Source organism: Eublepharis macularius, chromosome 9, assembly GCF_028583425.1.
Source record: "Eublepharis macularius isolate TG4126 chromosome 9, MPM_Emac_v1.0, whole genome shotgun sequence".
NCBI classification, from domain to species: domain Eukaryota; kingdom Metazoa; phylum Chordata; class Lepidosauria; order Squamata; family Eublepharidae; genus Eublepharis; species Eublepharis macularius.
In genome coordinates this window covers 85,826,118-85,841,410 of record NC_072798.1, presented here as the reverse complement: position 1 = coordinate 85,841,410, position 15,293 = coordinate 85,826,118, and the positions used below count along the sequence as shown (strand labels likewise).

At 43.2% G+C, this 15,293-nt stretch overlaps 1 protein-coding gene across 1 annotated transcript in view; it reads left to right on the top strand.

Moving 5' to 3' along the window:
- MOV10L1 (Mov10 like RISC complex RNA helicase 1) overlaps nucleotides 1–15,293 on the top strand; it is a 44,961-nt gene that overhangs the window by 19,180 nt on the left and 10,488 nt on the right. The window contains exons 9-17 of the mRNA XM_054987789.1: nucleotides 3,196–3,310; nucleotides 6,277–6,454; nucleotides 7,394–7,461; nucleotides 8,158–8,249; nucleotides 8,804–8,862; nucleotides 10,418–10,527; nucleotides 10,944–11,037; nucleotides 12,070–12,248; nucleotides 12,922–13,068. Coding sequence (XP_054843764.1) covers nucleotides 3,196–3,310; nucleotides 6,277–6,454; nucleotides 7,394–7,461; nucleotides 8,158–8,249; nucleotides 8,804–8,862; nucleotides 10,418–10,527; nucleotides 10,944–11,037; nucleotides 12,070–12,248; nucleotides 12,922–13,068 — 1,042 coding nt within the window. The remainder of the gene's footprint in view (nucleotides 1–3,195; nucleotides 3,311–6,276; nucleotides 6,455–7,393; nucleotides 7,462–8,157; nucleotides 8,250–8,803; nucleotides 8,863–10,417; nucleotides 10,528–10,943; nucleotides 11,038–12,069; nucleotides 12,249–12,921; nucleotides 13,069–15,293) is intronic.

Genomic DNA, 15,293 nt, shown 5'->3' with positions numbered 1-15,293 from the left:
CCGTGGTGTACATACTGTATCAAGCATTCTAAGGAGATGGCCCTGAATTATTTTTCATGCGCCCTACGCACATGTTCACCTTGCTTTGTCAGCTAACAAGTTTTTCTTCAGCCCAGTATGCTGCAGGATGTGGAAGCTGCACTGCGGAACCCTAAGGGACTGATTCTTCAAGTGCACCCTGGATGGAGTTATGGGCCGGACCTGTTGCCAGTGAACTGCAGAAATTTGTGACCACTCATGGGTTCAAGGGAGTTCTTGGATTATTTGCTTCCTCCACCCTACAGCCCTCTTATATGGGGCTTTAGTATTTGGCCTTAGTCACCTCAATGTCTGTACCCATAGCTGTGCATATGCTGATTTTCCTGGGGGGCAGGCAGCTTCGCCCTCAACATCTAAAGGGAAGTGTGTAGGGTCTAGCTCATGGGGCCCCTTCTCATGTGCCCAGGATAACACCGATCGCCAATTTGGGGTCAGGAAGGAATTTTCCTCCAGGCCCAATTGGCTCTGGGGTCCTGGAGGTTTTTCGCCTTCCTCTGGGCATAGAGCAGGGGTCACTGTGGATGGGGGGGGGAGTATCACCCAGGAGCCCCCCCCCCTTGGAGGGCTTGTCCTTGCTATTGGTGTGGTCCCCTCCCCCCATTTCTCAGGGGAAGGTGTTCACCAGCAGGATGGCGTGTGGTATTTTCCCTGCAGTGGATGGATGGATTTGAACAGCCGCAGGTGCCAAGCTACATTGATGGAGTCTAAACTCCCCACTGATTCTCTCTTTTTTAGTTGCGGGTTCTGAGCTGGTTCTTGTGAAGCCGGTGGGGATGGCGGCTGCCAGGTCCAGTGGTGGCAAGGTGGCCAGGACTTGGAGGGGTGCACCAGCACGGAAGATCCTAGCAGTGGCCATGTGGATCAGCAGGGGGGCTCCTTGGGGGGTCCCAGCTGTGGAAGTGCCTCCTTGGACAATGGGTTGGGTCACTGTGCCCATCCTCAATCAAACAGGACGCAGGGCAGAGGATATGGGACAGCCAGTGGAGACCCATGGAGTGATTCTTCCCCGCTCTCATGGAACGGCAATGGTTCTCACCTCTGATGCCTGTCCGGCTGGGGTCTGGACCTGTGGTCATAGGACACTGAGGGGCCCGCTTGGTTGGTTTTGCAGCTCTGGAGCGTTGGCGGTGAGCCATTTTGGGGCTCTTCTGGCAGATTGGGGCATTGGGCACCGATCCATTTGGGGGAAACGGGGCCCTCAGGCTCAGTTTCCTTATTATGGGGTCCCCCCCTTCAGCAGGGGTCTGAGGCAGGGTGTGGGTCATCGGCTTGGCAGGCGAGTCAACCAATGTTCAGATCCATGCCCTATGCGCGCCTTTGCTCCCTGAGCTGTAATGTCAATAAAGTTGTGTCCGTGTGGTTTTTGTCCCCCTCCCCGCTCTCCTCCCCCACTCAGCACTTGCCTGCAACATACCTACAGAAATTTAACTTAAGAATAGTTATAGAAGGCTAAGTCAAGCCAAATGCTTGGCACTCACTTGCATTAAAAAAAAAAAGATTCCAAGTGTGTAAGGCTAGTTCCAATCTGGTGTGACCAGCAATTGGGATCTCCGGGAACTGCATTAGACGGGAGGGAGGGCTGTCTGTTTTAGGTAACATGGGAGCTCGTTTAAGACTGCATTAAGTATTCATGGTCTGTTACCTCTCAAAAGGTCAGAAAGTGTTTCTGTAATCAGGCCAGATGCCTAGCTGTGCCTCTTTAGTTATAATACTGGTGGCCAAGCTAAGTGATTTAAAAAACAAACAAACTTGGACTTAGATTCCCCAAGCAGTGTACATGAAGCTCCAGAACATGACAAAAAGCACTCCCCTGGGGCTGTTTTGGCTCATGGAAGATTGTCCCGGGTGGTGAGGCAGAAGTCCTTCCATCTCTTATGCTGCAGCATTGAGCCAAATTAAGCCCCTGTGGTGTGTTAAAATAAATTCCCTGCATTTTCTGCGTGGTTGTGGGAAAAATGAGTTGGATCTGGGAAACACACTTCCAACTAATGAAAAATTACCCTCTCTAATTTGGGCTGAATTTGAACAGGTTGTGTCTGCTTATAGTTTGCTTTGATGAAATAACAGTAAGGCAACTTGACTGACATAATGTGGTTTTTGTGCAGAGCTGCACAAATCCCTTTGCCCTGTTTGCAGCAAAGAGCACTTCTGACTAATGTCTGCTGCATTCTATAATTCATGGAAAAGAGCAGTTGTCCGAGACTGTCTTGGGTCTACAGGCAAAAATGTGAGAAACTAGTCGTGCTTCTCTCTCCTGCTGGAAATGAAACAGGGCAAGATGCATGCCTGCATGCACGCTACGTTACCCTCCCCCTCGGAATGCAGCAGACAACATGCAGCAGCTCACTTACAAATCAACCTAAAACGTGCATGGGCCCATTTATTTTTCTGCTGTATGGAAAGTATCAAGGCCCAGTGCTCCTTGCAACATAGAGGTATGGTATAATGAAGTATAAGCTATAAAAACAACAGTATAATGACATAAGGCTACAGCAGGAAATTGACCTCATGGGTTTCCCCAGGGGAGAGAACAGATGTCACCGCAACTGAAAGCCCCTAGGAATCACCCTAACTTCTGAAGGCTGGGCCTCACAAACACATAGAGCACCCAGCAGAGCTTTGCAAGCAGATCTGCTCCTTAAGCTATTCCGGCCCCATAGCATTTATGACTTGAAAGATAAGAACTTCTTACTATCAGTAGTTATTACCATATGCGCCCGCTGCAACTTCTGAAGTGTATTTAAGGACAGTTCACGTGTATAGCATTTGGCGGTGGTCTGTGCATGAAGTGTTGACTGAAATGGACCACTGCGTTCATAGCAGAAACATTCCTCATCTGTAACTTCAGTGGCTGCTATTGCATTTATTTGCACATGACCTTGTTTCTGTGCTTTGCTTCCGTTTTGCAAACATGTTAAAGCTTTAAAAATAACAACCTTGGCACTTGGCCGTTGTTTTAACAGAACCTTGCTAAGTCTCGATGTATAACATACTGTTGGTAATTGTGACTCAATATATAAAGTTAAGATTGATTTGTTTCCTTACAAGAATATCTCCCCCCCTCCCTTCCCCATGCATGTTACTTGAATATGTGAAGATTGCTTTATGTACTCTGAAAATGCTATATTTTTATTTTTTGTTAATCTTATATCTTAGAACAACAAGAAGACAGCTACCAAGCTTCATCCCTCAATATCCTGTTCCTGACAGATTAAAGAAATGTGTGGAAAACAAGTGGGATGTTTTGATTTTCCAACCATGTCTCGGAGAGGTAGGATAGTGTTGCTGTAGAAGAGCTGTCTGCCAAATAAAACATATCAATGCATAATATGCATCTAGCTGTAGCCTTCCACACAGACAATATTCCTGTCTTTAGCAATAACATTTGTTCTGACATTGGCTTGCTTTCAGTGGCTATTTCATAAATTTGAGGAATTACATGGCCAAGAACTGAAAATAGGACCTACGGTTATGCTAAAACTAAAATCTGATTAAACGTAAGTATCTCTCATTCTGGAATGACAAAATGTACATGCGCAGCGGCAATTTGAATTGATTCCAAGCGGGAAGTGTGTTTAACCTTTTAAGTCTGACTAGGTTTTGCTAGTTGAAACCAGGTGTCCTGTGCTATTAGTATTTTAAAGCAGAAAAGGCAGCTTTTTAAAAGGACGTGGAATTTAACACTGCTAATAGTGCAGCAGTGTTCAAGTGGAGCTTAAAGCGTTAATCCACTCTTCCTCTCCCCACACATCCCTATTGTGGCTGCATATGCAATTTTCTTTTTAAGGACTGATTCATGGGCATTGTCCTGTCTGTTTTGGTCCTGCCATGCCAATTCATTCAGAACTGCATAGTATTTCATTCTGTGCTTGTCTTTTAAGGATTATCCAAATGAAGCAACCTTTTCCCCTCTCCTTTTGTAGCTAGCATTGTTGGTCATCAGTACTACACTTGTGGCCCTTTTCCTCAGTAGCTGACCTGCTTAGAACATTGCTCTTGAAAGCCTGCTTTATATTGTATGTCTGGCTTTATTTTTTAGCAAGAAGTCAGCAAATACTGTAATCATTCAATATATCTCATTTCTGTGGGCACCTGAACAAGGTGCCCTCGGCTACTGTCCATTGTTTCCTGTGGGGAAAAAAATCAAAGCTAACTTCCACGTCAGAAACACACTGGGGCCAGGCTGCCATGGCCAAGGCACACTCCCAAATGCAAACTCAACACAGAAAACCCAACAGAACCAAACTGAAGCAAGGGAATGGAATCCCCCAGAACCAAGACCATCATCAAACCAGAGAATTTTGTCAAAACAGAGAATCCACCCAAACGAAACTGAAGCAAGGGACACTGTTGCAACTTAGCCAACTGAACCAGTGTCACTCATAGAAGCCAGGCAGACAAGGAGAGTCTCCTACATGAATTGGCCACTCACTCCCTCTTCCCTGCCTCGCTGCCCCCTCCCTCCTGCCTCTGCCTCATTCCCCATCTTTCTTCACCCTCCTCTCTTGGAAAAAAAACAAGAGAAGACAGGAAAACAGATGGCCCAGAGGCTGAAGCTGCACTTCCTGGATTAACCCAGATTTATCAGGGGGTCTCGATCTGGGTTCCCAGATGGGATCCAGGATTCTCTCTTTTGATCTGGGAAAGCCGGATTGTCCAAAATCCTCTGGACCCAGATCACATACCTCAAAGTGCCAGGATTAGGGAAAAAAGAAATAATGTGAACAAGGGGCATACAGGAGAAAGCAAGGTGCTCCTCTGCAGGTCTTTGCAGGGCCAACGCTGGGCACCTGTGGCTGGTACCACTCAAACATAGTTTTTCCAGGGAGAGGTTTCTAGGGAGAGGGAAGGAGGGAAAGCTGAAGATTGCTGTGTATGTGTGTGATGCAATAGATCCCTGTTCCATCTAAGAGTTAATTTGGAAACTTAAGTGTTTAGTTCTGTTAATGAGATGCATCTGGTCCGAGATGCTCTTGTTCCCTGTTGTCTCCTCAAGGCTGTCCAGCTAGGCTAACAGCGTTAATTGATTTCAGAGTTCGGAGGGGGAAGAAAGGGCCAGCGACATGACAATTCTGGAAAATTCCCTAAAGCATATTGTTCCATTGGTTAACACCAGTCATATGATAAGAGTGTTTAGAAATCAATAATTTAGCAGGATTCAATTAGCAACTATGCAACTTACCTACTACTACATTGCGGCCTATGGATATTATTATGAGACACCCCTGTATGTCTACCAAAGGTTATGTAATACTGGTCTGAATGCTTTTCTACTGCTCATACAATTGCTGTTTGCTGTGGAGTGATTTTCCATCTGGACTCCAGGTACCAACTGTGTTATTTAGAACAGCTAGCTTTATTATTTTGTTGCGTATTGATCTAGATTTTAATTGCTTTTGTTTAACAGTTAATAAAGATCTTTATATTTCTAAAGAGTAGTGTTTATTCCCGAGTAAGACTTCTTTGGGACCCAGCCTTCTGGCAGCTTTGCTAGGTTAAAGAAAGGGCTTCTCTGAGTTCTAGGCTTTGGAGCCAAACAAAGGACAACCACCTTGCCCCTCTGAAGAGTTTAGGTTCAGCAAGGGGGGCAAGGGAATGTCAGAGCGGATAAAGGTAGGTTGGCTGGTGGATGGGAAAGAGAGGAAGAGGAAGGAAAAAGAGAGAGGGCACGTGGCTTTCAGTGAAGAGGAAAAGAAGAAATAGAGAAGGGAAAATGAGATGTCTTCCACACAAGTCCTTGTATATTCCCCACTTGTTGCCACCTATTTGTTGCATTGTAGAAGTTCAATAGGTGCTAATTTACCATTTGTATGTTGTGAGTTACTTGAACTGGAAGTGCATAAGAACATAAGCATAAGAACATAAGCAAAGCCATGTTGGATCAGGCCAGTGGCCCATCCAGTCCAACATTCTGTCACACACAGTGGCTAGAAATCCAGTGCCATCTAAAGGACTGTCAGTGAGGCCAGGACACCAGAAGCCCTCCCACTGCCTTCCTTCCAGCACCAAGACAACAGAGCACCACCTCCCCACAAAGAGAATACCATCTATCTCCTGTGGCTAATAGCCACTGATGGACCTCTGCTCCATACATTCGTCCAGTCCCCTCTTGAAGCTGGCAATGCTTGTAGCTGCCACCACCTCCTGTGGCAACGGAGTGCAGTTCCATTGGCCGTAATGTGTGTTCTGGGTTCTGGGGGTTCTCCAATCTAATCAGTATCATAAACTTCATTTCAGGGCCTCTGTCCAGCTAACTATAAAGCATTTTTTTCTACTCTGCTGTGGCTTGAGGAAATCCATGAGGAGATGGAAATGAAGGATTTTGCCTTGACTGGAGTCACCTTGAAAAGGAATGGAAACTTACTGGTTGTTGACGTGCCTGGGGTCACAGAGGGTCGCCCTTCATTATCTGCAGGTGTGCCTTTCTGAAGATTTTCATATAGTGTTAATACTGCAGTCACCAGAATAGTATTCTAGCCACACTAACAGCGTTGGCATCTGTTACCAACTGTACTTTGATTGTGATCAGGAGTTAGTAAAAGTTTTTTTCCCAATCTGAAATATAGTAGGATTTAAGATTAAGAAACATCAGCCCACGTTTCTCTTAAACTATATCAGATTGTATTAAGCATCAAAATGATCAAGACTAAGTTACACAGGCCCTGACCTAGATAGCCCAGGTGAGCCTGATCCCATCAGATCTCAGAAGCTAACCAGGGTCGGCTTTGATTAGAAATTGGATGGGAGACCTCCAACGAAGACCAGGGCTGCAGAGGCAGGCAATGGCAAAGCACCTCTGTTAGTTGCATGCCATGAAAACCCCACCAGGGTTTGCGGTAAGTCAACTGTGACTCGAGGGCACTCTCCACCACCAAGTTACACAGGTGACTGCAATATTTATTTATTCCACAAGATGACTTCAGACATGTCCAAATTGCCAACGCTTATGTACCTATTTTTCTCATTAATATTCTGACCTATAGAAAGGGTTTTGAAGCCACGGATCAAACTGTTTCCTAGAGTATTGTTATGGAAGACAGCAAGAGTGTGCTGGTTATTCCTGTATGCATTTTTATTTTAAAAGGTATATTCTACCTTTTCCGAAAGATCTCAAGGAAACTATGTAGTATCCATAGGGCTATAGTCAGTTACATTCAGCCAGCACGTACTATCCATCCATAATCAAAGCACTGGACGTGGATAAGAAATCAATCTAATGCTGCATTTACAGCCATCACTGAAGCCCTGGAAAGTAGAAGCACTTTATTTTGCTTAGATTTTCTGTTACATATATGGAGATTTGGTTTAAGTTGTACAGGACGGGGAAAGCTTTCATGTGTGTGTTCTAAATTAGGTGAGAAAGTGATATTGAAGACCCAAGATTACTTGGAGCAAATAAGTTACCTTGCATCTATCGCTGAGGTAAGTGGCTTTTGCTTTATATATGTTTTATTATTTTATATCTCACCTTTCTCCTCACTTGACATCCAAAGAGGTTTCTATCTTCCTCCTCCATTTTATCCTCACAACCCTGTGAGGTAGGTTACGCTGAGAACGTTTAATTGGCTCAAGGTCACCCAGTAAGCTTCCATTATAGTGTATGGATTTGACCTGGGAGATCCTGCCCTGACTTGGGTAGACTGAGTAAGCCCAGTCTTGTCAGATCTCAAAAGCTAAGCAGGGTCAGCCTTGGTTAGTAATTGGATGGGAGACCTCCAGAGAAGACCAGGGTTGTTATACAGAGGCAGGCAATAGGGAACCACCTCTGTCAGCCTCTTGCCTTGAAAAGTCCAGCAGGGATCAGCATAAGTTGGTTATGACTTGATAGCACTCTCCACTACCACTCCCAGGTCCTAGTTGATAGTTTAACCACTACACTAGACTGTTTGTTTGGGGAGGGATTGAAAATGGGCATAAAATGCTCTTGACTGAAGAATCATAGCAGGTATCCCCCTTTGCTTTACAATTAGTTTCATTAAGGGTTTTCAGGTTTTCTGAGTTCTGTAAATTTCCACAGTAAAGTGCTTCTTTTATACATACTTTGAAACCTACTTTGGTCAGCATACAATATTTTTAGGAGGTCTGAAATTTAAACTGTCTTCTTCCTCTTACATGTAGATTCATGAAGAAGAAGTTACTCTGAAGCTCAACCCGGAGTTTGAGCAGGCTTATAATGATGAACCCATGGATGTGGAATTTACATTTAGTCGGTATGTTTTATAATACAAAGGTATGCAGTTCAAAAGATGTTGGGAAGTTCATTCTAGATCCTCCAGTTGCATGGTTTTTACTCCAAAGAAATAGTAGATGACCCTATTTTGCATTGTTTTGAGTATGTGACTCTTTGTGGGCAGGGGGAACAAATGTGATGAACCTGAAGGATTTTTCCAGAGGAAGAGTAATGTAAAACATCTAAAAGCTTCCAAGTGCAGGGTAGTATTGATTTGAGGTCCTTGTTCTCATAAATATACTAGCAGTGTTGTAAATAACAATGAGAAATCTTTTCTAAAAACAAGACTGTCCTAATTAGAAAAGCATTTATCATTTACTTTTAAATGTAACTCATCTTTATCCAGCTTCAAATAAATGTCGAGTAATACCTTGTATAATGAGGAAAAGGTTGAACTGAAACTGCTGGCTTTGGACATTCGTGTTTGTGTGTCTTTGTAAGTACTGCAATAACTCTGACAGAACGTTCAAATGTGTTCATTGTGCACACTCTGAGTTCGGCAAATGCTAGTTCTAGCTTCTGGTCTCTTAACAGGACTACTACTAGGAGGTGCCATTTTGCAGTAGAACAAGCCATCCACCTGCAAGAAAAAGGTAGGGTATGTCTTCCCCTCCAGTGAATGGAAGAATCCAGCCTACTCCAAATAAACGCTCATCATATGGAGGCTGCTTTAAACTACATCTGCTTAAGGGCTGCCCTACTCAGTTCAGAAGGCAAACTGCTGTGTGTTGAGCTACTGATACCTTGAACATAGATCCAAAGGAGTTAGTCTAGTAGCAAAATCGAAAAGAGTCCAGCAGCACCTTTAAGACTAACCAACTTTATTGTAGCGTAAGCTTTCGAGAACCACAGTTCTCTTCGTCAGATGTGACGAAGTAATACCTTGTATAATGACGAAGAGAACTGTAATTCTCGAAAGCGTATGCTACAGTAAAGTTGGTTAGTCTTAAAGGTGCTGCTGGACTCTTTTCGATTTTGATACCTTGAAATAACTCTTGACTAGTGTGTCAAGTCTGCAGAGCCGATCAGTTTGAATAGAAGGAAGGGAATTTATTCAGAGCTCCTCTGGAATGGGTGTCTTCAGCCTTTTGATCCGTAATAATCTTGGTTTGGACTATATTTTGATATTCTTGTTGACATATATGCATGGGGGAATGCTTACAGTGCTGTTTAGTATACAGTTAAGGAATTGGATGTCATGCCATCTTCGGGGCATACCTGCCCTTTCTCTCCCAAGCTGAGTACAAGGCTTTTCCTTCTGTCCCTTCCGCATGTGCATGTCAAAGCTATACCAATTTTCCAACGAGGCTCTCCAAATGTCCCTGATACCATGTTTGTTGCAGGTACTATCTTTCATAACATGTTAGTGAACACACATACAGTGTGTGTGTGTGTTTACATCTGTTTGTAAAAAAGAGCTCACATGCATTCACTTTACAGTGAAACCAGGGACCAGTACCTGGATAAATATGCAGTTCCGATCACATGTTCAGCTGTACATGTCGTGACTGTAACATGAGAATTACTCAGCACACCTATAAAGAAAAACCCAGTGTATACTGTACGCGTGTTCACTGTACCTCATGAATGGGGTTAGTGTAAGTCTGGCATAGGGTATGTTTCCACCCTACTAGTACTTTTTCACTTAAGGAGAGGTTTGTCTGAAGTACCTTCCATGTATGACTAACCCCACTAGCTTGGTAGTGAAAATGCTAGTGTTTCTGTATATGTCTGTACTCATTTAGCAAGAAAAGCACTAGCTGATCCTTTTAAGACTGAGGAAGCAGAAGGAAGTTTTTTTCTGTCTTTCAAACGTGTTGGTTACTTTCAGGGCTTTTTTCTGAGAAAAGAGGTGGTGGAACTCAGTGGGTTGCCCTTGGAGAAAATGGTCACATGGCTAGTGGCCCCGCCCCCTGATCTCCAGACAGAGGGGAGTTTAGATTGCCCTCCGTGCCGCTCCAGTGGCGCGGAGGGCAATCTAAACTCCCCTCTGTCTGGAGATCAGGAGGTGGGGCCACCGGCCATGTGACCATTTTCAAGAGGTTCCGGAACTCCGTTCCTCTGCATTCCAGCTGAAAAAAAGCCCTGGTTACTATTAAAGAAGCAGTTCAGTTGATGCAACTCTTCGTTCTCTCAACCTGCCCCCAGTTTTATTTCCAGACCATCTTACAGTGCAGTCTCCTCAAGTTGTCAATCAGTGGCATGATTCAGAGTGTTCTGGCAATACTGGAAGACAGAGCGCCGCACAGGGAGATAAGGTAAACTGCTGGCGTGGGTGTATTGTTGGCTTTGCACTAAATGGTTTGCTGCTTTGGGTGTCAAAATGATCACCACCAAAGCTTAAAGTTCCTTATTCATACTGGGAAAAAAATCAGTGTAAGAAAAGAAGTCCTGTCCTTCTATCTCTCTTTTCAATCCCAGTGCTGTTTTTCAAACACTTTTCAAGCAGTGTTGCATATGAAAAACAGTTTGAAGGCTCTTTAGAATATGCATGTGAATAAACTTTTAATTTAATTTATTTAATTTATTACATTCATATTCCGCCCTCCCTGCATCAGCTGGCTTTACATGCAGTTATCAGACGATTGCTCTTGTAGCAAAATGTTAACAGTGGTTACTAGTTTAATATGGCAAAAGTTGATTTTTATTGCATTTTTCCCTGTTCTGTTCCCAGAATGAGAAGGAACAAAATGGTAACAGAAAAAGGCTTCTAAAGGAGAAAAAGGCGGCAGTTCTGACTGGCGTGGTTGCTGTTGCCACACAAACAAGTAAGTGGGTTTACTTCAATGCTTTATTTCTTTTCCAAATATCAAATAATTTTTGTATAGAAGCTCTTCTGTAACTGGCTACATGTTCGGTTCTAAAATATGACCTCTAAAACTAGACATACTGTAATTTCTAGAGTACTAAGGGGAGTATTGAGTAACGGTTAGAGGGACTGGTGAGACCCCGGCTCACTCATTTAGTCATGGAGCACAGTGATCTTAGGCTAGTCATTCTCAGCTTAATCTATCTTTCAAGGCTATGATGAGGATAAATTGGAGGAAGGGAGATCCATATACGCAACCATGAGCTTCTTGAAGGAAGGGCAGCTTAAAAGATCCAATGTGTAAATTGTGCTATTGCAACTCTTTTTTAAAACATAATAGATTTTTGAGTTCATACTGCTCAATTGCTGCTGGGTTTTTATACTCCTTTTCTAGTTTTAGTATCGCTGACTTGTTAATCAGTTTAATTCTTTTATTATTTATTTGTTTACAAGATTTTTACCCCGCCTTTCTGCCCTTATAGGGCTACCAAGGCAGCTAACAAAATCTCTTCTTAAAAACCATTAAAATAGTACACAAATGCATCATTAAGACCATCTAAAACCAGATCTTAAAATGAATACAAAACATAAACTCAGAAAATTGGGAAAGGAGAAGAGATTGTTAAGGGAATGTCAAGCGAAATAAAGCCTTCACCTGCAGGCAGAGGCAGAAACAGAAGGGGACAGGAAAACCTCTCTGGGGATAAAGTTGCCAGTCTTGGTGTCACTACTGATAAGGTTCTCTCCTGGGTTACCACCTACCTGGTCTCGGAAGGTGGAAGCACCCAAAGCAGAACCTGCAAAGATGACTGCAGTGGTTGGGTGGGTTCATAAGGGAGTAGATAATCCCAGATACGTTGGTCTGAAACCACATAGGGATTTTTATTAGGTAGAAGGAGGTATATCTTTTCTGTTGGCTGTTTTGTAGACCTAGAAAAGCCTAAGAGCAGGTTTACAATGTTTTAAATAATAAAAGCCATTTTTAATACAGTGAATGGCATGGCAACATCTCAGCCAAGAGACGGCAGTTTCTTCAATCCTTTGCTGAATGAGCATCAGAAGCTAGCGGTGAAAAGGATACTTAGTGGTGAATGCCGTCCTATGCCTTATATTATCTTTGGACCACCTGGAACTGGCAAAACTGTAACAGTAATTGAAGCCATTTTGCAGGTAATGAATAGTGCAATTGGGTTTTGCTACTGCCACTTGTAAATGTTAATACGAGATTTAACAATTTAAACATAACTCTTCATTGTCATCATTTAACTGTAATTAGTAATGAATTCCATTATTTGATGTTTTAAAAGAGGGAATAAACAAACATAAGGCCTTGTCTATAGGAGGTTTTTTGAAAATAAAAAATAGAGCTTGTGATTTGCTTTGTCCGCCATGAAAGAATCTTGAAATAGGAATAAATTGCTGTAGTATTGTCTGAAAACAATTGGTTCGAAGAGAAGCAACTATTTTGCTTTGATTGCATTGATAGAAAACACGATGATAGACCAGAATCAGCCATTTAAGAACCACTTTTGTGTATATAATTGGTAGATACAGGGTGTTCCAGAGAAAACGTTACGCTTATTTGGACCAGCGGTAAATCCAGTCTCTTTTCACAGAGGTATTCCTAATAGCAAGTGGATTTTGGAACAGGAGAAAAGCAGTGTTATTAATGAAAGTGGTTTTGTTTAAAGAACAGCTGATTTCCTTGTAATAATGCAGAAAACCTGTGTTTCAGATCTTACTCTGTTTACAAAGGTGTCTCAGTACTTAACATATTAAGAATGTCTCAAGAAAGTGAACTGGTCGGAAAATGTTATGTGGCTTTTTTCCTTTAAAAATTTAGATACATTACCGTTTATCAGACAGCCGAATCCTAGTTTGTGCACCATCAAACAGTGCATCAGATCTAATTTGTGTACGACTTCATGACACCAACATGTTAAAGCCCGGAGCTATGGTCAGAGTGAATGCATCCAACAGAAATGAAGAGGTAAAGCTTACTTTGCTCTCTTTGACTTAATTCTGACTGAATTGCATGTTGGCCTCAGTAACTTCCCCTTATTTGCACCTTCTCCTACATTATCAGGTAGGCTATACGTACAATATTAAAATAAAAATTTTCAAGCATTTGCAGGTTAATTTGAACAAAAAAGAGTTTTATCATTTGAAAACAATTTTTGCGCTGGGTGATTTGTGATTAATGCAAGAGCCAGCCATATTTACAACTTTGTATAAATACAGCTCCAGACCAATAAATTATTTCTCCTAAATTCAAACTGGGGGAGGGAAGATAATAAAGTGAATATACTTCCATGGCAGCCTTGCTACTGAACTGATGTATTTACTTAATAACTCTAAACTGTAAACCGCTCTAGATGTCTTGACAGGTGGTATGTAAAATGTTTTAAATTACTTTCTATTATACCCCTGCTGATTGCAGATCTCAACTGTGCAGATAACTCATCCAGGTCAGCTGGCCAGTTTCTGCATGGGGGGAGGGGGTGACATGTTAGCGGTCAGATTTTCCCACACAATATTAAGAAGGCTAATTGTAATGATTTTAAGTAAATGTGTGCATGTGTCTTTAAATGCTTCGTGTGATACAGGTGAAGAGGGGGGGTGAAAGAGAGGGATGAGTGAGTGATATGATTGGTTGATGACAGAGTGTGGGCGGAGTGAATGCAGTTTTAGACTGAAAGTGAAGACAGTGACATGTATCATAAGCCCCTCTCTATATGTATGTTAATGCTGGCAAGCCGGGGAGAAAAATGGAAGCCAGATCCTGGCCGGAAGATGGAAAATTACTAGCATGTGAAATGCCAGGCAAGACCAGCTTTCAACCCCTATGCCCCAGAGATGTGCAAAGATCCTAAGACAATAGGGTCTTCCTGGAGTTCCCTGAATTAACCACTGTAACGCACCCTATCAATCTTCCCTCATCCACTTTCCCATTTTCAGGTGATTCATTGCTCTGTTAGCCTTAACCACCCATCCATTGCAGTTCATCATTAGTTTTGTAAATACATAGTAAATTTAATTTGCCCAGGAAGGCTTTATCAAACCTTCCCAGTTTCATATTCCCACCCCGTAGCCCACTCACCAACTTTTTGTCTCACCTCGGAGACCACCTTCTCACTACGGAGATGACCATTAAGTTATTGTTTTGGGGGGCCGGAGACGTAATCTTGCCCCAGGGTACTTTCCACAGTATCATTGCACTGCCCCTCCACCATAGTTGTGTGCATGCCCTCGAATCCAACATCCCCCCTTGGACTTCCATCTGCGTTCTTCCTGCATTGACGCGCTGGTCGCTCAACACTCTCCCAGGCACCCTCTTCTGGATGGTAACTATCACGTAAGCCCTCAAACTCTGCCCAGTTTTTCTCTCTGGAAAGCAGTTAGCTCTGTGTGTGTTGCGTGCAGTTGACTTTTACTATTTTCAGTTAAAAACCCCTTTTGATTGAACATCTGCTTCATTATTAAAAGAGTTCTCCAGAAGGGACAATCCTGATATACATAGGTAGAGATCTCGCTAAGTCACTCACCTCTCGCTGCCTCTCCTTGCACGCTAATTCCCTCCAACTGGCAAGGAGAACCTCCTATTTAGTAACAAGGGCTGGATGGAGAGGTGGAGAGCAGAGTTGTTGTAAGCGCCCCACTAAGGCTTGGAGGCATGGTATCTGCAGAGCTGAACGCTTCGTGTCAGAATGAAAATATTTGGGGGTTCAGACTCTTCCAGAAGAATAGGGCTGATGGCCCAATTCACATGACACACGGTTCCCAAACCCATCTGATTGTCCTTTTAGCAGCTCTGCTCTGCTGAGCACATGGGAACCTGACACAGATCAGGACCGTGGCACACAGGGAGAGGAGGTTTAAGCCTTCCCCTGTGCCATTTTCTTGATCCAAAACATTCCTGGGGCTCACTGTTTGCTCCAGTGAGGAAAATTGCCTGTACTGATGGGCTATCCACAAGTTTTCCCAATATGGCAAATGCTCCCCGGAGCCGTTTCACATCAAGAACATCAGAGGCAACACCTTCAGCCCCTCTGCATCACATTCCATGGTCCCGTTCTGAACAGGGATCCCATACCGTACACTTGGGAATTAAGGTCTAAGCATGGAACTTGCAGAGTATGTATGTCTGAAAGGGCTGGCGGTGTCCTGGGTTCAGTATATTATGTGGTTTTAGTCCGAATGTTTACTCCTAAAACT